Source organism: Manacus vitellinus, unplaced genomic scaffold, assembly GCF_001715985.3.
Source record: "Manacus vitellinus isolate BGI_N305 unplaced genomic scaffold, ASM171598v3 scaffold_10_pilon, whole genome shotgun sequence".
NCBI classification, from domain to species: Eukaryota; Metazoa; Chordata; class Aves; order Passeriformes; family Pipridae; genus Manacus; species Manacus vitellinus.
In genome coordinates, this window is record NW_021938838.1 from 18,437,344 (window position 1) to 18,464,745 (window position 27,402).

General features: G+C 41.2%; 1 protein-coding gene across 1 annotated transcript in view; it reads right to left on the minus strand.

The window, feature by feature from the left end:
• Positions 1-27,402, minus strand: part of PEPD (peptidase D) — a 139,750-nt gene that overhangs the window by 35,355 nt on the left and 76,993 nt on the right. Inside the window, exons 10-12 of the mRNA XM_018086343.2 lie at positions 25,162-25,230; positions 18,772-18,849; positions 2,031-2,179 (exon numbers count right to left, since the gene is read on the minus strand). Of these exons, the coding sequence (XP_017941832.1) occupies positions 2,031-2,179; positions 18,772-18,849; positions 25,162-25,230 (296 nt within the window). The remainder of the gene's footprint in view (positions 1-2,030; positions 2,180-18,771; positions 18,850-25,161; positions 25,231-27,402) is intronic.

Below are 27,402 nucleotides of genomic sequence, written 5' to 3' on the forward strand. Positions count from 1 at the left end.
ACCTTGGAAACCCTGGGAAAGGAAGACAAACAAAAATAACAGCAAAATTAACAAGGGCTCCATAATTCAGAAAATCTGACTGAAACACGATGGGGCTGGCTTTTAAATTTAGTGCCTCTAATCCTGCAAGCTTCTCGGCCTCCTTTTTCAGAGACCTAAAGTATTACAGAGAGAAGAGGTGAATTCATATCATCAATTCCTACTCCCTCTGTGATAGTCCCAGGAGTAGATTCTAATGCTTTAGTCAATGAGTCAACAAGCTGATTAGTTCAAGGAGGAGAAGGAGGCTCTGCCTCTCCCACTGAAATGTCTCCCCGTGGGCAGCAGTGACAATGCAGTCAGTTTGCATCCTCCCCTTCCAGGGGCTCTGGGCTTCCTCCTGACAAGTATGTAACACTAACCATGCTATAAAGGCCACAGTTTCCATCTCTTCTTTTTCGGAATACCAGTCTTCCAGGAGATCCTAAAAAGGACCTAAAAAGCACACTTTTCCAGATAGTGACATTTTTTGCACGTTGGGAGGACTCTAACTGGATCTGTAATTCAAGACTGCAAATGGTCCAGGTTGCATTCCACTGCTCTGAGGAACAGAAGGAAAGAAACCAATGAACCAGCCTACAGAACATTTTCTGTAGATAGAAAATTCATGATTACCAGTCTCACGAACAGCGTAAATGCATATTTGCACCATTCTTCCAAACAGGAAAGGCAACTAAAGCACAGTGAGAAAACTCAGTCCCATCTTCTGCCAGATGTTAAGAATGATTTCTCTGCCTGTGAATCTCAAGCTCCCAAAGCCAGTAAAAGATCCTCGCAGCTACCTTTCAGAAATACTCAACTTACTATGTCCTTATTTTCTGACACTGTAAATAAAGTGTTCAACAAACTGAGGAATTCTCTACACCATCCTGAGCACAACATCGTATCAGCTCTCAAGTTCTGAAGACAGTCTGCAACTTATTAGCATGAAATACTGCCAAAAATGTTACATGAAAATAAAGGTGGCACTGAAATGCAAAGCAAACTATGAAGAGGAATAGGGACAAGATTCTTCAGAGGAGACACAGCAGATGATGGAGAACACACACTGTTATTAAAAAGCAAAATATCTAGTCTCGTTTTGCAGATAAGCATCAAGTGTTATTTCTCCCTTCCAAGCTGCTCAAATAAACAGTGCTGCTGCCAGCTTGTATAACAGGAAAACTGCATCTGTTCTGACTGGCAATCCAGAGAGCCCCTGCACTCAAGGCCTGATGACTGAACAGCAAATTTAAAGGATAAGTGTGCTCTGTGCTTTGAGTACATTCCTCTCAAAGCTGTTCCATTACTAATACTGAGAAATGCTCAAGTACCTTCACCGTGACACACACAAAATCTCAGCAGCAGTTAGCTCTAAAACATTTATTTGCTGCCCCAAAAGCAGAATCAGAGAAAAATAAGATTTTCATTAAGCCAGACAGTTGTTTCAATTATGAAAAGGTATATTTGATGAATTAGCTTGCCTGCAATTTAAAGGCACACAGTGAAGTACCCAATAGCCAGTGCTTTTGAAAGGGTTTTAAGGCTAATTATCCTTCCCAAAGATGCACACTCCGTCCTCTTTTTCAACAGAAGATTTCTACTGTGCTCACACATAAAATACAGAAAATGCTTGAAACAAACTGAAGAACAGCACATGTGTTCACCCAAACTCTAACTTCAGTGTTTGGCATAACTTTCCCAAAGAGATGGCAGTATAAAGACACAACCAAGTAATTAACAACTGTCACCCCTAGATTAAAGGAATTAAAAACCCAAAAAATTAAGATTAAAATATCCTGTTAATAATTGGTTTTGTGTTATACTTCTAAAAGTTTGTGGAGAGTGTTCTGTGTCCTACCTCTATACATCAGGAACTGCCTAGACACAGAAATTAATTTTATCATCTTGTTCCTTTCCAGCACTTTCTGAATTGCAAACATAATTGACTTGACAGCCTGAGTGCTGCCACGAAGCTTTTCAGTTCCTGCTGACATGTGCTGATCTTTTACCTGGTTTGACTGCCTTCATCACAGCCCTGGATGACTTCAGCACTGCCTCGTAGACAGCCCTCTGGTCAGCAGTGAACTTCCCGCTGGCAGGGAAGGTGCAGGTGATGTCAGAGCCATAGCAGTAATACTCCCCTCCCATATCAAACAGGCTGAAAAGGAAACAGAGGAGGAAGAAATGAAAATTGAGCTCTGAAGAAATAGTAGAACATATAACAGTAGACCTTTCTCTTGCTCTGCACTTAAGAGTCATCTGCATTTTGGTAGTTCGCCACATAAACACCAACTGAATGCTGTTCCTCAGTAAAATGAGACAAGAGTCCCTTGGAATCTCCCAGCAAAAGGGTATCTGCATCCCATATGGTTTAAATAGCCCTTAAGGGCTGTGCTGGTCCTGGATGGAAATGCTGAGAGAACACAGGAAGGAAGATAAAAAGTACATGAGGAATCCACTTCAACCTCTTCAGTTCCAGTTTCTAGGACCTTTTCTCAGAAAAAAAAAAAAGTCCTTTTTTTCTTTCCTGAGAAATGCTAGCACATAAAGCACCCAACATCCAAAACAGAATCCCACTTAACAGAGAAATGTCAATTAAATTATGGCCTTTTGTATCTACGTTTCAAAACACATCTGATGGTTTGAATACAATGTCCCCATTAAAGGTTGACTGCCACTGCTCACAATGTAAACTTTCCATTAAGACAAACTTGCCTACCAAGAATTAAAGGAACAAGCATTATGGAGAGATCCAACAAGAAAAGAACATGTAGTACAGTTTTCTGCATCAGAGGTAGAAGAAAAAATGTTATTAGGTACCTTTTCTTATGGGGACAAAAACCCTGCCTTACCCCTTGAAAAGCATAATTATTCTATACATGAATCAGTGATTCACCACGGATTGCTCAGCTGCCAGAAATCAATCTACAGGAATAGCCAGTGGGACTCTACAGCCCTGTGAGGGCCATGTTAGATATTTGTAAGTCTTCTCGAGCCTACCTGATAAGGCATTGCACTGGTTTCAGCAGGCTCAGAAATCAGCAAATAACCAAATAACCATTTGGACCAGACAATACTTGAGTAAATAATCCCCTTAGTTCATCATATATTGGTTACAAGAAAGCACATTTTACATCTAAGACTTTGGTCTTGACACACAGTGTTTGTGTGACCTCCTGATTTCTAAGGTAACGAGTCAGAGTTGAAATCTGCTAATTTAAGTCTTCTTCCAACCAGCCCAAACAACCATATGAGAGGTGAACCATCATAAGAAATATGATTTTCCTTCACTGTGTTCGAAAACCTCGGAGTTTTCTTCCTCTTGCTGCTTTTTCACAGCAGAGTCAGTCAGACAACACAAGCAGAAGGCAGGGCCACTCCACTGGGGGACCCTCTCTGCCACTGAATCCTAGTTACAGCAGTAATTAGGAAAACTCTGCAGAGCAGCTCCATCCCCAGCCAGCAAATGTGACAGGGTAAGGATAAATATAAGCTACCACAGAAAGTGCTACAGCTGTTCACTGTTTCCAACATACCTGCTGCTGAAAGCAACGGGCACTGAGTAAACAAAGGCAACCAGGATAAAGCTAAAGAATATTTCAGCAGACTCTTCTTGCTGCATTGCATACACAGACACACACTGAGGAAGATTTACTCCAGGACATTTTAAAATCCACCCAACAATTTCCTCCATGAACAAATCCTTGCACTGAGTGCAAGCCCTGCTGCAGTCACTGCCAGCCTCCCCAAACTGGGCAAGGTTCACCTGCACAGAGACTTGCAGGACTGGAACTTCAGGAACAAACCCAGTGGTTACAGATGCAGAGCTGCACAAGGCTTAAAGCTACAGGAGCAAACTCCTCAGGAGAGTGCTACAGAGAGACCTGCAAAGTTAGATATGGGAACACCGAGCTGATACAAACACTGCATATGTTCAATTCAACACGAAACACGGAATGTTAGAACAGAAAGTTGTGAGTTGAAAAAAGGTACACAACAGGCAGAAAATGTCAGATGCACAGGGTGAAAAAAATACCCTCAGACACCAGCATAGCAACTGTAAACCAGCCTAGCCAAACCTCAAAATCAGAAACCCCACCAACACTGCCTAAGGTTTGATTTTATGGTTAGACTCGCTTCTAAAAATAACTAAAGGTACTCATAGAAAATCTATGGATACAGAAAACTAGTTGCAGCAACTAAGAGTCATGCCTACATGCTGCAATGTGCCAACAAGATGCAGATGTCAGATCAGTTCTAAATTTTTTAACCCATCCCGAATGGACCCGTCCAAAATCACAAATCAAGCTGCATGGTGCTTTGTGGGATCTGCAGCAGTTCTGTGGCCCAACTCCTTTGCATTTACAAGTGTAAATGTCCAGTCAGCATGGTGACAGTAAAGCTGTGACCAACAACTTCCAAACTCCCTGTCCATGCCTACTGGAAGTTGCTATGCTTTGTATTTTTTCCCTGGAAAACAGTTATTCCGAACTTACCAGAGGCAAAACTTTAGTGATGTCTTTAATCTTACAATTATCATCATTTTCTCAAACCCATTCATCACTCGGTGGCTGTTAAATAGCTTTTCAAGTTACTGGAGCACTGAGCAATGGAAAAAAAAGAAATCACAAAGCTGATGTACACCAAAACAAGGCTCACAACCTAGGAAGCACCATTTGTTCAGGTTTCTTGGCTTCCAGACAAGAGGAGACATGAGGGAAGATGATCTTTCAAATTCCACCACAGAGGACAACACACCATCCAGCCTGAACGCTTCAGTGAGAAAGCATCCAAACCAAATGGGCCATTTGGGAGATATTTTGGCTCTTACAGGGAATTCTCTTCCATTTAACTTCAGTTGGGAACATATCCATTAGTTAAAATGTTGCCCAAGACATGGAAATAGCCCAAATATTGTAGTTATCCTGAGAAAATAATGGGAGCCTGAGAAGATCCCAGTTTTGTATATTTGCCTGCCAGGCAAAGTAAGTGGTGAAGCACATTTAAGTCAAATAAAATGTATGACAGCTACTATCTTCTCCTGTTGACTAACTGGAAAAAAATTCTAAAAGCAGGTTCCTTAGAAAAAAAACATTTATTTTACCCTGAAATTAGATGGTTAACTGCTAGTGAAAAAGATATTATTAGTGTATTCTAGTATGTTCTCAACTGCATGTACAAAATTACCTGCCTGATAGTGCAGTCTTAAAAGGGTCATGTACAGAAACCATTACTTAATGTTATTTGGACTGTTATCAAATGTAGCAGCAATATAAACAAATTAAAACACAAAAAGGAAAATAGGCCTTCTATGCATCTTGGTCTATGGCTTACGTTTTAAGAACTGCTTAAGACAGAATAACATATGTAATAATACAATATTCTCCAAACTCTATCCTATTTCCCTTTCAGATAAATTAAGTGCTAGCAGACCGTATATGTTGTCTATTACAAAACTTAGTTTTGAATTCAGTTTTCTGTTGAATGATGAGAAGTTTCATTCCAGAACAACCCTTTCCCCATTTTTCAGCACATGATGAGTCTGAGGCTGTCAGATTTCTGAGGCATTTGAAAGGGATGGTGGCTGGAGAAGGAGTTTTGCTGACCAAAGAGAGATGCTTGGTTGTATGGCAAACTCCTCACTGATTTAGCTTGAGGCTGAGGAAGTCAGCTCAATTTCTTTTTAAATCTTCTGAGAGAGAAGTTAATCTTGCTTCGTGTCACTTTGTGGGGAGCAAAACCTACCTGCCTTCATTTCAGGGTGAGAAGTGCATGATGTGTAAAGCAGACTTAACAGTCAGAAGACCTGGGCACACTCTAAAAAATTCCTTGTTACTGTTTCCATTTATTTCCTAGAACTACTAAGAAGCTACATTACAAGTAAAAGATGCATAGCAAAAATAGCCCAAACTTCTTCTTGGAAGCAGGGGCAGGACTCTCCTGGTGGAGGCGTCAGTTCTACATACACATATGATCTTTCCTCCCAAACATATTGCAAAACACTGTAAACATTACTAACTAAAATTGAACAATGCAAAGCATAAGCAAAATCAGATAACCTGTCAGCTGCCCTACTGACAGAATGCCTCTCTTACCCACCAGTAATACAACATTAGCCAAGAGCATCGAAAAACAGGTTGCCTTCTGCCTCTCTTTTACAAGTCACCTTCAAAAATGACTAAGGGCATTTAATTCCTTTCACAGGGAAAAACCTGAAACCACAACTTTATATAATTTTGTACATAAAATAGTATCATAGGCAAAAAGAAGGAGGAACGTGTGACATGCCACAGCCTTGCAGAAAGGCTTGGCTGGATGTGCCCCTCCTCACAGGAGCTCCTCAGCCCTTCCATGTACAACTGCACTGGGGTTCTGCTCCCTGTGCAGGAGCCCAGGAGGGCGGTTTGGAGGAAATATTTCAAGTCCTGTCAATTTTAAAGGGAATACAGGCTTGTAAGTCAGTACTGGAACTGAAACACTACACAACAGGATGCACGGAAAGCTCCTTTCCCCTCCTGTCCCTCTGAAACAAAACGGATGAGTAAGTCATGGCTGAGTTACTTTCACAGAATATTGGCACCACAAAACGCAAATTTATAGTTACATTTTTGGCTTTCAAGCCAAGAAAAATAAAATGTATTTTGATATTGATTTTAGCTTTCTTAACCTCTGACTGTGAAGCATCATGAAACACTTTGCTAACTCTTTAGATCTGAACACTGTGGAATATAAAGAGTCATGGTTCTTTTCTTCATAAAGTCACTGTATACCATTTTTTAAAAATAAAGCATCATCTTCCTCTAAGCATGTGTTTTACTTTTATAGGCTTGCTGACACTTTTATTGTCAAATAATTCGAAACTGCCAGGCAATGAAGCAAATTATGGCCAATATCACAATGGGAAGCAATACTTTATTTGGGATATCTGAGCCATGTGTATGAATTGTTATGATCCAACCACCAACCCAACCCAAAGACAAGCTCTCGCAGGCATTTTTTGGGAAGCCTACAGCTACTCCCACGAACATAAACCTGTCACTCTCCTCCTCTACAGATCTGCCTGGTCTGTACATCACAACTGGATCTCCTCACCATAGTTATAAGATAGTTATTCCTCTGCATTGTTAATGTGGCAGAAACCCAGGTGGGTCTCCTCCTGGTGCAAGGCATTCTGGCACTGGCACTGAGCATCACCCACCTGCAACCCACGTCCTTCCCCCCCAGCTCCTGTTCTCAGGACTAAATCTTCCCTTCCCCTGGGTGGGTTTGCAAGACTAGCAATGAGAAAACTGATATTGCTGTATCTTACCGTGCCCTCCTCGCACCTCAGGCTAAACAGGTGTGAACACTGGTGCACTTTACTCAGCCACATTACTGAGGTTTTAGGGGTTTGGGTCATTATTAACCAACATACCTACAAGCAGCCAGGCAGATGAACTGGTGCCAGCCCAGTCCTAGGACAGCAGGAATAAAGGTAGATACAACATTTTCCTCCTCTCCTTGCACTAAAAGCAAGTCATCCCCAGCTGGAGGTTTATTCTGTGTGATCTCAGCATTCCCTGCTCCGAGTTCGCAGAGAGCGCTCTGTGCTTTACACTTCACACAGCAATTAAATCCTCAGGTACCAACAGAACCCAACCACTTGTTTGGTTAAACACTTCTAAGGCAATTTCAAGCTTAAGGGAACTAGGTATCAGCATTTCTATGAGATACATTCTGGAAACACGCCAAGTGATTTGGAAATAGGGTGGTTTAATAGCACACCACAAGAATGAGTTATTGTAAGTGATATCACAAGGAAGAAAATGGAGAGTTCAGTGACACACACTTTTTCATACACTTGCATCCTGACTAGCCAAGTGATATCAATTAAAAAAGCAACACTGAGTAAGATAACACTGCAAACTCCACCAGAGAACTGGGACAGTACATAGTCCCACCATGCTCAGGAAGGTTTTTTTAAGAGAAGCCCTGCTGTGACCAGCTTCCATCTGACAGGGCAGACAGGGAGCTTGTACTGGCTGTCCTGAAGCCAGGCTTGGCTCACTGATTTAATGCCAGCTTTTTGCCATCAGCAACCCTTGGGGTCAAGAATAACCTAAAAAAATGCAAGAGAATATTTTTTGTGTAGGAAATGGGATTCTGAGTATTCACAAGAAATCTTCAAGTTTTTTGTTTAAGCCTCCTGTTCAGAAGACGAGCCTGTAGCCACACAGGTAATGCAGTTACAGAGACACAAAATGACTACATGACTACTCTCCATCTAACTTTGACTTATATAACCACGTGGCCCCACATTTGGGGTTTGCCCTCAACCATGTCTTTTCATCTTGTCTGCCTTCTCCATGACTTTCCTATCTTTGCTCCTCTTATAGCACTGCCTCACCTCAGGCTTTCCCAAACTATTTCAAAGGTAATGGGAGGCTTGTCTCAAACTTTTCTCGCAGAAGATGACAAGATATGCCACTAAGCTTTGCTTGGATAGAAAGAGGGTGACAGAATTAAATAAATCTGCCTACTCTGAATTTTGAAGGAGAGAGGACTGCTCACCTGTATCTCTACAATTCCAACTACTGAGACTTCAGTGGCTGTAACAAGAATACACAAAAGTTTGAGCTGGCTGGATTAAAAAGGAAAAAAAAAAAGGAAAGAAAGCAACCAAACAAAAAAGCTTCACCAGGTGTTTGTGCCCTGCACTGCTCAGGGTTTCCTCTCACTGCCACAGACAGAGACACTGCTCACAGAAGCAGCGTGGCAGTGGGAGCTGTGCCTCTGCTCTGCTGCTCCAGCAGTGTACGGGGTGTCCTCCCTCACAAGGATTTGTGCCAAGCAGAAGACCTTCAGATCCACTTCTGCCACAGGATATGAAATCTCAACCTCACCAAATCCACCAAAGGAGCTGCCCGTAAGAGCTGGTTCGGTGAACACCCACTGCGAGATTTTATGTGCTATTTTCATACACAGCTTAAGGAGGAGTCCCTTGCTTACAGCATTTATCTCTGGAAGAAATCTGTGACAAGATCCTTAAGCTTCTGCACTAAATAAACCAATTTCCACGATCAAACATAAGCTGTCCTCCACCCCCCTGCAGTTTGCTTTAATGCCCTCTTAAAAATGTTGTCTGCCCAGAGCAAAGAGCCAAAAAACCTCTGATTGGCTTGTTCACAGCTAAATTCACCCCCAAGTGCCATCTACCCAGTGCTTCTGCTGAGCAGAGGGATGTCTCTGACACAGAGGGGCTGCACACAAATAAAGACCTGGGAACACCAAGTCAGTACACCTGGGCTGGGAGAAGGAGGTGGCAGCAATGGGGGCTCCACAAGATGCAGAAGGCAAAGTGTCAGAAGTGCCTATGGAACACCTCTGCCAGACCCTCACTGACAGGGCACCAGAGACCAGGAACAGGCTCAGGTGAGGTTCTGACAAAAGGGGTTACCTGTTTGACTTATCTTTTTGCTGAATGGATCATTTTTTTTTTCTGTCTGTACTATCCTAATTATTATCCATTTTTAACTGACATATTTAATAAGCAACAGTACTCTTTTTAACAGAGACAATTCTTTGTTGAAAAGTCAACAGAGATGGCAGCAAACCCCAGGTTTTGGCCAGTTTCCATCCATTAGGAGCCTCTCCATCAGAAAGGCAGTATCTGGGGCATTCATGGCTGCAGCTGACTCTCAAACAAGGAACAAGGATGTCAGAGCTGCAGGGAAGAGAAGGGAGCATGCAAGGAGAAACCTGTATCAGCAGCTGAGTACTTCCCAATCAAAGTGACAACAGCAAACCTCGGTAGCTCCTCACCAGAATGTGTGATGCCAGCAGAGGGTAAGAACAACACAGCTACATTAGCAAGTTATGAAAATTTTGCAGCTAACTAAACCAGTCCATTTCTAGATGTCTGCTGAGAAGTGGAAGGTACCTACTGAAAGTGAATTGTAAAAGTTTGCTACTTCTAATACAGGCCACCACTCTTGGGTGTTGACACTTGGAACTACGAGCCTCAGCTGTCAGCAGTTGTTTTTGGACACTCTGACCTGTGTTGCCTTGACAAACAACAATCAGAGATCACAGGAGCACATGAAGTGTCAGACCTTACTGTAAATACTGTCAAGTCTTCTCCCGTGTGCACACTCACACATGTCTGTGTAAATAAAAGCCTAACACTTCCAATTTCTCTCCATGATGGGAACTGAGCCACTGTCCAATGGTACAGGTTCATTTAGTTTTTTTAGACAGCCTATGGTTTTTCTGGTGACTGTTCAAGCAACCTCAAATTGTCAGTTCTCAAGTGGAATCCACCAGACAGGAGTTTCCGAATGCTCTACAGAGGTTGACAACTGAATGAAAAACCCCTGACAAGACAGTTGCTGGCCTTTCCATGGACATGTCCAAATGCCCAAGCCAAGTGCACAGGAATCAGAAACACTCTTGCCTCAAAGACCTAAACCCTCAGCCCAGATGTGGAGCAGAGGGACTCCTCCTGAGGCCCCAGCTCAGCCAGACTGTGCCTCTCCCGGGGGTAACAAGTGGTTCTCTGAACAGACACAAGAGAAGACCCAGCACTGCCCCAAACACAAGGACTGGGAGTTATTTCTAGTTCAGGGGAGAGACACAAGGTGTTGTGGACTAACTGTACCTTCCCTGTGAGCCATGCAGTGGTTTAAAAGCCAGGCAGCTCCCTCTAAAATTGTATTCTAACCTATACAACTGAGTTCCCACACCAGTGAGAAAGATTTTGCTACTGAAGTCTGTCCAAGATAAGCAACATCTGTCAAGAGTACTTCTGTCATACTTGACGTGTATTTGTATTAAGGACCACCATAAAAAGTGGATTACACTAAACAGCATTTATAAATGATCAACATCGAATTATCAAGAATTAAAAAAAGAGACTAAGCTTTATTCTGCTTGTTTTCTTTGAAGAGATGAACACTCTGGTCAAATTGATCCAACAGCAGCCAGGTTTTTTTAGACTACACTGGGAATGCTAAGCTAAAACTATGACAGATAAAACTCCCAGGTGACAATTAAAAAGACATTTCACATACACTACAGACAGCACAAAATTAAGAGGCAGACTATAACACAGCACTTAAAGGAAAGCTAAAATTTGTTACAGCAAACACACTATTAATACTTGGTGACCTCTGCTTTAGTTAAAAGGCTTATACATTTCTGACAGCAGGCAACCTCATAGCCTGAATTAACCAGTACTAACAGAACACATTCAATTAGAGCAAAATTATTGTTAATTCTAGGAAATACATTTCTCTATTTTTAATCAAATTCAATTTTTCTAGATTAGCATAAAATTAATATAGTCTATAGCTACAACAAAATGAAAAATACCTACACTTGATGAAAATAGTAAATATTAATCAAACCAGAGGAATCAAGCCAAAGGAATTATTTAAGAAATGGATAGCCAGTTGATTTTGCAATCAACCAGTAAGTAGTAGCAATGTGCTTTGTATTATTATTAGAAACAAAACCATTACTAACAACAAGTTGTTACAAAACTGCAGACTGAAAAGTTAAAGCTAACCATAACTTTTGCATATTATTACAGCACTGAACTTTAAAATGCATCAAAATGCACAAGGCCAAATGAAAATACGAGGCTCACCCTTAAAATAGTTGAGCATTTACATCTGACACATTAAAATCCTGAGATCTTAAAAGCAGTGCTTTCAAGAAGTAATAAATACAGTATTTTCCACTTGGGGTAGAAAAGGGAGGACTTCTATTATCTGATGGAGAAAGATTGGTGAGTTCCTGCTTTTTAAATGCAACATTGCCCCCACCTGGACAAAAGAATTTCGGTTATAGGTTGGCATTAGTACCGTAAAACTCGATAAAACATAGGGAGAGTTCCAAAAAAGCAGTTTGGAAAAGGGGTACAGCAAACTTCTATCATCTTTTGTAATAAGATTTTGTAATAATTTTCAAGCTCACCAAAGTATTTTAGTTGACTTATTGAAAATCTTTCAATATTTTCCTGAAATAAAAGATAGCCACTCAGTAATCACAGAAAGTCCTTTCATATTATACCCTTACTTTTTCCTGCAAAAAGAAGAGAATAGTGCATTTTCTACAAATAACACTGTATAGTATTAAGATAAACATGGTGATATAGTTTCAATCAATATGTATCCTGCAGGTGCATGGTGTGTGTGTATACATAAAAGATAAATACAGATTATACAGAAAGTGACAAATCTTTTGATTATACAAAACTGTGTATTATGCTTTGAGATCAAAGAAGCAAAATTAGCAAATTTATTGAATTCTATTTTAGCTAATAAAAGGCTTAGCCTTCTGAATAACCATGAACAACTGAATCCGACAAGCCCTTGCAAAAAGCAACTTCCTTTTGCAATATTCATCACAGATATTCTGAGTTGGGAGGGACCCACAAGGACCATCCAGTCCAACCCCTGGCCCTGCACAGGCCCATCCCCAGGAGTCACCCCCTGTGCCCCAGAGGATCATCCAAACCCTCCTGCAGCTCTGGCAGCCTTGGGGCTGTGCCCACTGCCCTGGGGAGCCTGGGCAGTGCCCAACCAGCCTCTGGGGGAAGAACCTTTTGCTGAGATCCAACCTAAACCTCTCCCTCTTCACACACCTGGCAGTGACCAGCCACTTCAGGAAGCCTGAACACTCTTCTTTGTCTCTTTTGAGTCACTGAAAATAAAAAGCCCCTAACACTGAGCATGTTCCCTCTCTGCTTCAGCCAGAACGACCTTTCACAACTACCTGTACTTGTAGCCAAGAAAAACTCCCTATGATGAACAAAGGTCCTGAAACGACAAGGTGAGGAGTGCTAGAAGTTAAACAAGATCTTTTGAGAGCACCAGAAGTAGTAATAATAATAACAATAATAACAACAACAACAATAATAATAATAATAACAATAATAATAATAATGATAATAATGAAAAAAATAAAATATTAAAAGCTATATACAAGTGCCAAATGGAAGGAAACAAGCCCAAGCTGGACACACCTTGAGCGAAAAGCACACACGTGAAGGCAGTGCTCCCAGAAGGCTGCTGTGCCTTTCCTCTGGCAAATCCACTATGTTACCAATATTCCAACTTGGGACAAACCTCATCTCCTTCAGAGAGTGCTTATTTTAGTGCCCCCTGCTGTCAGTATTGTTCTGATGCTTTAACTTTGCATCAGGATATTAAGGACAAAAATAAAAAAAAAATAGTCCTGAGAGTTAAACTATTCTGCTCTTTTTGCAATACTAGACAGCTTTCCATATCCCCAGCTCTACCATTTGACTAGGGAAATAACAGTGCTTGTTGATACAGCCAAGACACATTTAAACCATTTAATGCTAGCATTGTACTTTTTATGACAAATGTGTTTGGTTTTGTGACACTAACAAAACCTTCCCAGTGCTTAAATTCTGGTACTTGAATGCAACAAAAATCTTTTTCACTTGTTTTACTGTCATCCATGGCAATGATGGCATTTCATGGAAACAGCAGCAAGCTTTTGCAGCAGGAGACATTCTGTTTCCCCAAGGATACTGAACTCTGCCCAACGCTTTCACTGAAATCAATAAATTATTTCAATGAAATAAGTAATCAATAAGTAATTATGAGAGTGTTAAAAGAACCAGTCAAATAAAATGAAAGACATTATCTGATGATGCAACCTGCTTCCATTTAAACTTTTAAAGCTAGTTGTAATTTTGTAAATAATAGATAGTCCCATTGTGAATATGAGGTTAATGGTCTCTCTCTGAGGTCTGCTGCACTTCACAAGCAGTTGATGCTGTACTCCCCTCATTTATGCTTTCACCTAAGCCTTCTGAATAAACTACACTCTGGCCCTTGCTCCAGGGAGGACCAGTGTCCCCCTGCTACCAGCACAGGTGACTGTACCAGTGCCCAACTTCCAGGGTGTGCAGAGCAGACCCAGCACAGCCTCGGGGTCCCCTGGTCACTAATGCTGTGACTTGGGAGGACATTTCAGAACATTAAAAAATGCTGAGTTAAAAATGCTGTCTATTCAGCAGAATGGACAATTCTTTTCATTATTTTCAAAAAAGCCAAAATGTCACTAAATGCTTGAAGTTCAGTGAACCTGCCAATGCAAGCTGCTCACTAATGCTGAATTTTCACGGAGATACATTTGTCAGATGCCATAAAAAGACCAAGACCTGCAACTCGTGACACCTGCAGAAAACCTCCTGAGGTAACAGCCAGATCTACTTCAGTTACATCTGGGGTCAGGCTGATTTTCCCACATTTCTGTTATTTAAGTGTGAGCCTCATCATGAAGAATCAATCCTTATTTTAAGATCATAGAAGTATTTTCCATTTCCCAAATGTTGCAGGAGCCCTGCTGATCAACTGCAAAAGAACAATCAACTCCTGACATGCCTTTGGCAATAAACTACCATTTTAATGCCTTCTCAAAATCAAAACATAAAATATACACTTCGGGTTCACACCTCTGATGGTTCCTAGAACAAAGCACCACAGAGGTGAGAAGAGATGTTTGCCTTGCCCCAGGCTTCCTCTGTTCCACGCTGCTTTGATGTTCAGTTTTCTCCCTTCCCCTCTCTCCCCAGCCAGGGTGTGACTCCACACTGCAGCACTGCCAGGGCAGGGGCAGCACACAGAAGGGAGGACCCAAGGCAATTTGCTTCCTTTATTTTTAAGGAAGCTTTCATTTTCCAGAAGGCAGGTGCTGATTTGTTGGGGCCAATGCTTTCCACAGAAGCACACTGGCTCTGACTGAAATTGCTCTGGATGTCGTTTCCCAGGGTCAAGTCATTCAAGTCATAACTTCCAGCCAAAGTCAGAGATGGTTTAGAAGAGCTGAAAGCAGGTTTCCATCTCCCACAAGGGCTCTCTAACCATTGAGCCAATATCTTTCCACAGTGTGAACAAAAGCAAAACAGCTGCACCAGGAGAGCTCACGAGACACTTGCCCAGGGAGAACGAGCCTTGCAGGGGATGCCACTCCATGAGCAGGAGTCCTGTTTGCTCTTGGTTTGTGCACAGGAGGGAGTCAGCCCTCTACTCCTTTAATTTATTTGGGGTTTTGTCTTCTTGAGTAGCCACTTTTAAATTCATTCTACTCCTCACCAAATTTTGAAAGACCTCTGGTTATCTGAAATGCTGGAGGTCTCTTGTGTACAGGGCAGGAAGTTGCAAACTACAAGTTCTTTTGCTTATGACTCCACTTTTCCTATCACCAAAGGCAGTTACAGCCTGAGTACAGAAACAGGAGGCCTCTTGGCACACAATTAGTAATGCAATACCTGAGACAATGCAGTGAACCTCAGCCCAGGGCTCAGTTTCAATCCAAGCTGTCACAGGTTTAAGATGACAGAAGAAAATCAGTATTTGTGCATTAGCCTGGCTGTAGGTCATCACTGCAGGGTGTGGTTGGAAACATTCCAAGTAGAAGATTTTATCTAAACTTAATACCTAGTGAAAGGGTCAAGTGCCCAGAACAGTGGTTTGCAGGGATGGTCAGCCTGCACGTTTATCTGGATGACCTTTCTGACCTTCCCCTTGCCTGGGAAAAGTGTTTGCTTCAGAGCACAGGGATCATTACAATTTAAATGTTCACCACACAGATGTTACAGTGCATGAATCTTTTATATAAAACAATGACTTGTTGCTATTGCAATATTTACTTTTAATATTCATACCAGCTAAATGCATGTATCTATTGAATACCTAACCTTCTCTAGAAATATTGATTTCTTTCTATGTCAATCATAGTGCTTTGTGCTAGTTAGCTATTTTAATATTTAATAGACTGAAAATGACAGCCCTGCTTAGCAAGACAGTCTGTATTAACAAGAACTGCCAGAAATTCTCTTGATAGTCCTTCTTTTGCACTGGGATCATTTAGTGCAGAAGCTGTACCTATAAAAAGTGTGGATATAATGCAACATCAGAGATGCAATTCCACACCAGTTTCTTACAGAAGCAATAAACCCATTTGATATAGGTTAATTTTGAAAAATTAACATCATAAAACCAGGCTGTTCTAAACCTGCCACAGCTTCTGAAAAAGTCAGAATAAGAGTCTTAAAAAAAGATATAAAAATGCAACAGCACAAATATTTTGGCCTATGATCTCCTTTTGATACAACCAAATCTGTGTAACTTACATTTTTAAAAGAGCAAACAGTGCATGCACTCAAGCATTTCACAGAAGTAAAGCATTAGTCTTCCAAATTTATTTTTTCTATTATTCAGGTGCTTTGTTGACTTATTTAATGATGCTGCACTGCACTGCCTGAGCAGTATATTTCTGTAGAAGTCTTGAATGTTATTAACATCTACTAAATAATGTTAAGAAAAAGACATGAAATTCTACTGAAGAATTTAATAAAAATCATACCAAGTACCCAATCTCCCAATTCTGCTACGTACAAGTACCTAAATTGTTAAATTAAATTTATGCCAAAATACTGGCAGGAAATAGAAATAACCCTTAAAACACTTCCACCTCTTTTTCACCAGAAGTAAAGCCTATTTTCTCCCTGTGCTCAGGGCTTCCTGAGATTATCCAACAGAGGGCTCCCCGTAGCTATTAAAAAGCTTAATTGAAAGCCACATATATGACACACACCCCCAAATCAGCACACTGTGGTTTTAATGCCCTGCTCTGTATGCACACACACACCCATCTACACCCAAATTAGACCTTGTAAAAGCACACAGTGAATCCACCCAGGCAGTGCCCTGGCATTATTTGTATGCTGATAGTGCAGCCACCTCCAGATTTTTTTTTTTTTCTTTTCCGAAGCACTATTTTGAACTGCAGAAAATTAGTGTATTTTTAAATTGTCTTTACAGAAACTAAATTACTTTTTCTTATTACTTTTTTATTTTCACTTGAGAAAAATACCAAGGAAACTGTGTGGAGCAGAGTGTGACTGTGTAGCAGCCAGGGGGGAAGGCAGGGGCAGAGACTGAGGCCCGGGCAGGTGCTCATGCACACAGAGCACCAGTTTGCTCAAACCAATCTACACCTGACAAACTCCATCTCATCAACACCACGGTGCAACTGGACCGTTTAAACAAGAGGTTATTTTAAACTGTATTAAACCTTGTTCTCTTTGTGGAGATGGTTACAAAGTGGGGTTGCTGCTCAGCAGCCTTGAAATGCTTAAGTGATCAACGCATTTGGTAGATGAGGCTTTCCTGATGTTCAGAGATATGAGGCTAATAAAACCCAAACATATTTCAAATTTTGCCAATACTGCAGGAAATAAGAGTTTGTGAAGAGTCTTGGATGTGCTCTCATGGTTTAGGAAGGACTACAGCCACCCACCAAACTGTCCTCAGACTGCAAGTAAAAGGTTCCTACACATATCCTTCACACTGAGGTCTCCCTCACCATTTAAAGGCCTTAATTTCAAATACAGGATATCATAATGCATCGTGGCCTATCTTCTCTCAATAACATATGCTGATGTTTCCTGTAGGCTACACACCTTATTTTTAAATTTAATTGAATGACACAGCTGATACAGTATCACGTTGGTGTGTCCTGCCTGATCAAAAAAACCCTCACGGCATATTATCTACTCAAACACAACATAATCATAAATTAAAGCAATAAATTAACAGTAGTATTAGATGGGTTTAGTAAGCTATTAACCACAGATGAAGACAATACATAAACTTTTGTACAAGAAGCCTTTTTAGAAGTTTTTACAGTATTATAAATAAAGTACCTATCTGTAATTCCACAAGTTCACTCTGCAGCAATATGACCAATAAGTCATATTTTTTAACTTCTGAGATTCAATTTGTTTTCCATAATAGGTTTTGAGCTTATCGCTGATAATACTAATTTGCTTTTCTTCACACGTTTACATTCCACTGTGAAAACACACACCTACACCCTTTTTGCATGTGCTACAAAGGTAATCCAATACAAATCCTCCCAAACTAGTTCTGCATTTTTATAAATGCAGGCTTTTTGAACAACATCTTTAGAGGTGAAGTACAAAAGTTACAATCTGATATGTTACACACCACACAAATAGGTGTGTCTTTCAATTTATGGCAATGTATTTGGTGCTTTCCTTCACCCTGCAGTGATACTGCAAAGCAGGTGGGCACCTAATGCAAGTTGAGAAAATCTTCTGGTATTTTCAGCTGTATTATGGCAACAGTAAACCCTAAGCAAAATTTTTACAGAAATTTTTGGCACAACACAGAACTAGAGGCACCCTGCCCTAATCTGGATTGAGATGAGTTCCATCTCTTCACACATTCCAAAGTCTACTTTCATGTCAGGGTGCCTGGGTGCACACAAGCACTTGTAAGGTCTAATCCATCTTGCAATTTGATGCAATTCTCTAAAAGCAGCCAACGCTCTCGTGATCCTCCACCCCACCATCAGAGCTGAGGTTTGGATCTGAGGTTCAAGGGCAAACTCAGGTGCCAAATTTTGCAACTACCCTTGTACTTAGAATACAGCCATTTCTTAAATTAAATTCTAAGTGCCTCTGGCCCAGAAGTGTTTTAAAACAGTATCTCCTTCTCCCTTTCAACTGCAGATGCAGGTACACAGCACTTTTGGAGGAAACCAGACTAATCTGGCACGCAGTGTTACATTCTGTTTTAAAGATTTTGACTTTGACCATTATGCAGCCATCATTTTACTAACTAGCTCCAAGAGTACATACAATTCCTGTATGGAAACAGCAGTAGTGAAACAGAAATATCAAACAAACTCAAACCCTTCACCTACCACAAGTCTCCATCTTCAATAGTCCTGTCGTTCGGGGCTCCGGCGTGGCCGTAGTGCAAAACAGACGAGTTCTCCCCACTGAGAGGCAGAAAGAAAAAGCAGCACAGTTAGTGGGAGAAGAAACATTAACACACACATTCACACAGCATGAAAAGGAACACTGCAAACATCAGCATATTCATATAGGAAGCAGCCTGCAGAGCTCTCCCAAGCCCTGCCCCAGCCGCCAGTGCAGCAGAGCTGGGGATGGGGAGGAGCAGAAGGAACTTGGCACAGTTCAGCTGAATATTTCCCATCTCCATGACAGAGTAAAGGAAAGAATTATGCACAAGTAATCTTTCAACTTACACCCTTTTGTTACCATCTGGATTTTTTTAACTACTAAGTGATATTTGTCCCTATTTGAGGTTAAATAGTCTGAGGGGTAAAACAAACTAACTTCTGCTGGAGTAAAATCTGGCATGTTTGAAACGCTCCAGGAATCAGTGGGACTGGAAAAATTGGGTTGTCCAGGGAAACAGCTCCAGTTTCCCTCTGGTGGTCTCTGCTGGAGTGGATACACTGCCTGCTGCTCGGGGAGCTTCCCAGCACACAATGTCAGCAGCAAGTAACAGGTATGAAAACTGTCACTCTTTTCTTACCTCTTATTAAAGAGCCACATTACAAAGAAAAGACTTTTATTCCTGGAAATCTTTCACAGAGTAAACTGCTATTTCTCAAGAACAAAACAGCTCCAGAGAAGGATGGACCCTTGTTCTGTTATTCTGAAGCTCTGTGATCCATTTGGTGACCTACATTTGCCCTGGGCATCCTCTCTTGTCTACTGATACTCCCCCAGGTCTATAAAATGTCAGTTAAAAGGCTGCTAAAGATCTCAGGTTCTACTTATTTTTCTTTTACTGGTGTCCTCAGATTGATGCTCTCACTTTTTCTCTTCAAAGAGCTAGAAGAACTATATCACATCCAAAAATACATGTGTTGGGACAGGGTTACTGCAGGATCTCTGACCCCTCCAGCTGACTGGCCAGTTTGTACCTCAGCTTTCATCAAAACCATATTGGTCACCCTGCTCAAATTTGATTCTTTTAAAGTTGTGATGGTGGAACAGCTTCACATCTCAGGTGACAGGAACCTGAGGCTCAGTTTCAGTGAATCTTTTGTTGTACCTGGAGTAAATGTGACATCCTGACACACTTCTCACATTAGACTTCTGATATGTGCAATTACAAAAGCAGCAAGCATGCACTGTATCCAAACAGAAACTACCTTCAAGATACATTAAGTACTTGTGATCAATTGGGTATTTAACAGATCATCAATCATTCAGATATAGTAAACTCCATAAACAGTGACTGTGGAGTAGAAAGGAGTACGTTTCTGCAGGCTCTCAATCTAAATGGCTGGATCATGTCCCTGGAAGTATTTAAAAAGTAGATGTGGCACCTGGGGACATGGTTTAGCAGCAGACTCGGCAGTGCTGGGCTAATGGTTGGACTTGATGATCTTAGAATAATTCTACGTTGATATTTTGAAAACAATAAGTATTATTGTTAATTATTTTTTAGCATATAAGAATCACTACGTAATAAAGCAGGGAAGGGTGATATTTTAGAATCACGGGAATGATTTTCTGATACAAAGTATACTTCTTAAAATTATACACACTCCAAAGGGGAATATTAAAGTTGTTAAATCAAGAGTTAAAAACCCCCACAGAATTAGGAATTAAGACTTAAGGTTAATTTTGTGATGCTGGCCCAATGGCTTAAACACAGTTTCACAACTGGCTGGATGCTTCTTCCTTCCTGGACACTGGACTTGGGAACCTCTGTTGTTGTGTTTCCTGCCTGAAGAACTGTTTCCCAGAGGGAGGGCTAAGATTTTGGGAGGCTGGCACCTGGAAACAACTGGAATGATCCTGGTGCTATGCATGACACTGTTTGTGAACTCACGTGCTCGGTGTTTAAGGAAAAATACAAAAAATAATTAAAACCCACCAAGAGCTGCCATGCCCACACAGACCCTGCACAGCAGTCTGTCAGGATTTTAGCTGCAGACACTATTCCTTATCTCCCTCCAAAAATGGGGATAAAGTAGGAGAAGCAAACAGCACATGCATATATTTATGATCAACTTTTAAAAAATTATCATGAAGCTTAAGGGCATGACTGCATGTTAATTTATTTGCAGACAGCTTGTTTATGTTGGCACCCTCGATGTCATACACCACACCAGTGCATAAATAAGTCATATACTCAACTCCGAGGACTGCACAAACACTTTCAACAAAAGACATTGAAAACACAAAGATGAGGGACTTCTTTTGCACATTTTAACGTAAAGGTTTTAGTTTACAAAATATTTCTGTAAGGTTCAGCACCAACTGTGACGGGAGATGCGTGAAAAATCTCTTTTTCAGCACTGTTAGTGAAGCGTTAAGAGCCACAATCTTTCTTGGCATTTGAGGCTCCTTATCTGTCACGCACATCTTGGCTCTGCTGTGCACATGGGATCAGAGCAGGGAGAGCACAGTTGGTGCTGGAGACCAGAAATGCACTCCATGTGCACTGCAGGGTTGGAGTGACTGGAGGGAGGAGGTCTGTGCCCTTGGGACTGGCTCCGGGCAGGTCCCCTGGGCTCAACACCCATTAGCAACCAAGGCACAGCAGACCTGCTCCTGAAAGCTCTCCCAGCTGTTTTTGACCCAAAACAAATCCAGCATGTGCGCTGCAGGACTGGTCCCTGGCTCTGAGCAGGCCCTGCAGCTGAGGATGAGTGGGACAGCTTGCCTCAGAAAAGCACTTCTGACCCAAACTGAAACACCTACAGCTGGTTCCTGCCAAGAGGTGCATGCCCAACCTCCTCCACAGGATGCATCTTTACCACTGCCCCAAGATGAAGGCAAGAAGATGCTTCAGGAGCACTGCTACAGAAGAGATGTGTACCCACAAGACAAATGCTACAACTGGCCAGAAATTGTTCACACTGATTAAACAGAACTTTCAAAGTGGCTTCAAAACAATTTAAACAAAACCTCCAGCACCTGGCAAAGCAAAAGAGCCTTCCTGTAGAAGCTATTTATTTCTTTCCTAAGAAGCAACAATTGAAAGGTCTGGCATTAGAGTGCCAAGCTGGGGATTAAGATGAAGTGCTGTGAGGAGGTGAGGATCACTGGCAGCTCTGCTGACTTCCTTTTGGTCAGCAAAACCACCCAGGGGTGGTGGCAGGAGTGCCAGAGCTTGCCTTCAGGCAGCCAACCTGGAAAACCTTCCAAGAGGTTTCTATCAATTTTTATTCCCTTAATGGTTTGCCTCTAACTGGTGCCCAAGATGTGTTTGTTACAGAAAGAATTGCAGGAGGCAGCGGAAAAGCTGCAAATTAACACCACCGAGAATGCAAACTGTAGGAAGAGATTCCCATTACCCCTAAGATACATTTTAGATCAGAAAGCACCCTGCAAACAAATTATTAGAAGAAGGAGAAGGAATGTCAGCAATATTTTAAGAACAGGACTATGCTGAGCATCAAGCATTACAAAAAGTGCAGCTATTAGCTCTACATAAAGAACATCCAATGAAAAACCAACAGACCATTAACTAAAACCACAAACTACTTCCACCATGATTTAAATCATCATAGAACCAATCCAGAAGGAAGCCCTTCTCTCCACTTTTTCATCTAAGACATGAAATCTTACCAAGTCGTACTGAAATGAAAGAAAGAAAAACAGATTCAGTAAGTATCCTGATCTTACCCAAAAAGCTTCACTTACAGTGATCCTCAGATAGAGGAAGGCATTGTACTGCACAGTGTTATTCCCAATCACTGGTATCATCTGATGAGAGCTGTCATCTGCCCAGAGACATCTGTCAAGAAGACCTGGACAAGTCTGAGCTGCTGCAGTACCAAGTAGCAGCTGACCACAGCTCCTATGGTGGTTGCTGAGATATGATGCTGATGCCTCGACCTCCACCCAACTCCAGCTGGAATCTCTGGTTCCCAGTGGATGCCATCCACCACGGTGTCACCAGGACACACTGTGAATGGATTACCTTTGTCTTCCCATTTGCAAAAATGGTTACTTGGTACCCCAAGACACTGCAATGAATAATTCATTAGCCTTTGAACACTACTTGGAAGTCAACACTTGGTAGATGAGTGCTAAATATATCCAAGTATTCTTATCAAATGCCCCATTCTCCTTTAATTGCACTTGAGTGATGTCTGTGCTTCAAACCACTCCCAAGATGACAGTGTGAAAATATCACCAACTACAGGACTAACCTGGCTGGGTGATGCCCTGTAACACTAAACAATGTGTGTGATTATTCTGAAAATAATAGTGAATACATAAAGCACATGTCCTTTTACTATCTCCTCCAGAATATAACACTAGACAGGGACAGCAACAAATGCAGTCATCAGGTGACAGGTGATTTATTTCTGCACAGAAATATTGTATTGATTACTCTAGATTTCCATCTTAGTGAGTATCTTTTTTAAAATGTGAATAACAAACTTCTACGTAAAAGATTATTCTCCTCTGTGGAAATTATTATCAGGCCTGTAATCTCAGAAGGAAAGATCCTGTCAAAATATGCCAGTTTTAAGTGTTCAGGAAAATACAAAACTCGGCATGAATAAAATAAAACATGACTACTCAAAAATCCTAATTGCAAAAGCTATTTTTAGTTGTAAATGTAGTTAAGTGGAATATTTACAATGCATGACATTTTCATGGTAATAAAAAATGTCTATTATTTCTGCCATTATTATGTTAATTGAATTCATTCATTTGTTAGGATCTAGCTTAAAACTGCTAATATTCATTCTTACTTCCTCACTCAGAGTCAGAATACAAAAATTTACAGACAAAGGTCTTCATGTTCCACCTCATGTAATTTTCTTTTTTTAATCAAATTTGTCTGCACTTTTAATTCTAGTGGCAGGATGCAATGCCAGCTCCCAGCTACAACAGACTCACAATATTGTTTGGATCTTGCATTCCATTCTCTGTTTTAAATCCTCCAGTGGTTCAGAGGCAGCTCTAACACCACTCCCCTGCCCTGCTCAGCCCCTCCAGCGTGGTGGGACAGGACACCCAGGAAGCTCCTGTCATCACCCACTTCTCAACTACTGTTGGAGCTTTTCTGCTCCTGGGCTCCCTGAGCCATGTAATGCAAGTCCTGAATTTGTCAGTCCTGTGGAGAGTTAGTCTGTTCCCAGGGGTCACAGGGACCTACCACACAGCATATTTTGGACATTTCTATAGGTTTAGCAAAGTGACCATAGGCTTTGACCACGTAGCACCTAAACCAGATCCCTCAGCACAGGTTCTGATCCACTCTAAGTGAATGTGAGGTCATTAAGGCTGTGAAAAATCATACCATCCCCACCTGTGGCAACAGCACAGAGATGGAGTCTCATTTCAGTGGGATGTAATTCTCAAGTTATATGACGGTACTTAAACCAGGAAACTTTTCTGACAATTTAGATACACAGTTTCCATAAGACTGGTCATGCTCCTACCACAATTTTGCATGTAAATTGGAAAATTGCATTTACAAATAAGCAACTGAATAAACAGCAGAAAGAAGTGAAGGTGCTAATTGTCCTTATCTCCACAGCAATATAGCATTATTGACTTTAATGTAAAAATTACCTTTTGTAAGTGTATGTGACTTCAGTGCAGGGCAAATGTTTCTCAGCAGCAGGAGAATGACAAGTGGAACATATATACCAACATATATGCTTCATCTAACTCTCATATATCTCTGATTAGATTAATTCCACTAAGTAAGATTAATCTCTGCACAAAGCACACAGCTGTTCTTCAGCATGTACCCTACACTGTTCTCTTGTGCATTTCTACAACTGCAGGGAGAACTTTTATACTACTTTCCTAAATACACTAACCTTCAACACTAGCTATTCAGCAAGAGAAAGAGAGCAAAAAAATTCCACATTCCAAAGAGATTATTTTAATTGTACCCTAACCTTTGAGACAAAGAATTTTGAGAATTATATTAAATACTTAAGGTGTATTTCAAAGAAAGTATTTTTGAGCAGCACAGAGTAGCTCTAAAGCCCTTCTCTGTAACCCTATTTAATAAAAAAGCCAATTGCAGCACAGATGTGAGCATAAACATGATCTTGGCAGCAACAGCAGTCACTGGGGAATCTCTTGAGTGCAGCAGAATCTATGACCAAGTTCTTTCTTTAAGAGACAGTTCTATCCACTTCTCTTTGGCTTTTCCAGTGGAAACAGGTCAGAACCCACGCTGGTGGCACTTGCAAACACATCCCATGCCTAACAGGAACAATTTTTCAAATATCCAGTGGGACACTGACCCCACAGACTGCCCAGCTCAGTGGCAGGCACCGACCTACCTGCCGCAGATGCAGGTGTAGGAGGTGTGGCGCATCCCTCCCCGCGTGTAGCAGTAGTGCTGGAACAGGCTGCCAAGACAGAAAGGCAGTAATTAATGATTTATACAAAATCACCACAAGACAGGGAGAAAAGCGAGCCCTGCTGGAGTCCAGCTGGGTTGGTGTAAATCCCCAGCTCCCCAGCGAGGCTCTCTGTCAGCTGAACACTCCTATTCCCCCCCACCAGAGCTCAGCAGTCCTGCAGAGCAGCACGGGATTTCCACAGAGCCATTAAGCAACTCTGCAACACAGAAGAGGGGCTCAAGTGAGCTCAGTAACTCCAAATGGCAACTGCTTTCCATAACAACTCCATGCAGAAAGGGAAATTACTGTTGGCAAAGGGGAGTTCATCTGACCACAGAATGAACAGGATGGTAACAGTTAAAATGCTGAAGCTGGCCAAACCCTCTGAAGTGGAATTGAAAAAACCACTTCTTGCTGTATTTCAGGTACACAATCACATCTGTGATCCTTATTTTCACTCCTGCTGCCTTCAGTCCGTGGCATGTAGATTTAGGAGAAGTGAAGTCCAACCAGCCCCTCACTGGGGAAGGAGCTTGCCAGACAGGACAAAGCTCTTCAAAATAATTTCAGCAAAAGCCCTCTCAATTTTACCACCTCACAGATACCTTCTGCTGAAAGTTGAATTAATATTTCCAAAGCCTGAACTGCTTCTGACTATGCTGTTCACCCTCCTCCCCAGACAAGCCAGCAGAGCTGTCCTACTATGTAAACCCAAGTCCTTTCCACCAGTGTCACAGGCCATGCTGGAATGGATGGTCTCATGTTTTCTTGTCTGTAGCACAACAGAGAAAACACAAGACTACTTGATTTCAGGTTGTGGTACCCAAATACCTCTATGGTCTTCCCCTGTCCAAACAGGGGGGAAAAATTAACACAGATTCAATCCCAAGAGCAAGAAGATAATGTGGTAACATTAGGCTGAGTCTGCTCAGCTTATAAAGAAGAGTACAACACAGCACTGCCATCCTGCTGGAGGAGCTGTTTGGCCTTAAAAAGCATTAAAACATTTTCATCTTCACTGTCAAAGTCCCCTTCACATGAGGGCAGATGTGCCCAAAGCACAATTAATATAGGATTAGGTGCTTTAAGAGCTAAGCATGTATCATGGATCCTTCTATTCTTTTTGAAATATCCTCTAGTTACAATCCAATTCCCTTTAATAATACTGAATGCATTTCAAAACCTCATTTCTTGTAAAACTGAAATCATTTCATTAACACAGAGTGATAATGGTGCCATTCAAAGAATAGAGATGTTGTGATTTTGTCCTTCTGCAGCAGAAATCCACAGAACACAATTCAAATTCAAAGGATATTAAAGGCATTACATGCTTGTAAATCCAAACTGGATTTTAAAATGACACAAAATGACAGTATTTAAAGAGAAACAAAACAAAACATACAAGATAACCACACAGGAAAAAAGAAAACCCTCCATTCAGAGACTCAGTAGGGAGATGCTGTTTACAGGATCTCTTTTCTGCTCAAAACACTGTGGTTTACAAGGCAGAAATAGTAGGTTTGTTTTGCCCCAGAAATGAATAATGGCAAGGAGTAGGTCAAATGCCAGAGAAGTTAAGTGTAAACTCTGACATGGTGAGAGCACAGCAGAGATATCACTAAATTGAGCTAATGAAATTTATCACCTCAACTGTCATTTGGTCTGACACAGACATTTTTTCACAAAAATGGACATTTTATATGGAAACATTTGCTTGCAAGCAAGGTCTACTCTGTAAGACACGACACCATGTACAAAGATTTTGCACAATAATTATACTGTTATATATATGTATGTATTAGAAGCAACTTTTAGTGTATTTTAAAGACCCTTCACTTTAAATGATTGAATAAGCTGTGTCCTCTAAACAGCAACTTTCAGTAACCTTCTAAAGAGCTTTAAAAATGAAATAATGAAGGCTGTAAACATCTTTCCATCATCAGTGATGCAGGATAGCAGGGTTTATTTTTCCATATGACAACTGATCACATATTCATGGCTGCAATTAATATGAAACTATGCAGCTGAGTAATAGTATTCACCTTTTGCAGCACTCCCCCATTAGCAGTAAAAAGCAGCAAGTAAATTAAGACATGCTTCGTATAACCCAGCTGTTGCCTGAACTTTGTTTCTGTTTTCTAAAAAAGAAACCTGATTGTTTCATCAAACATTATGGAC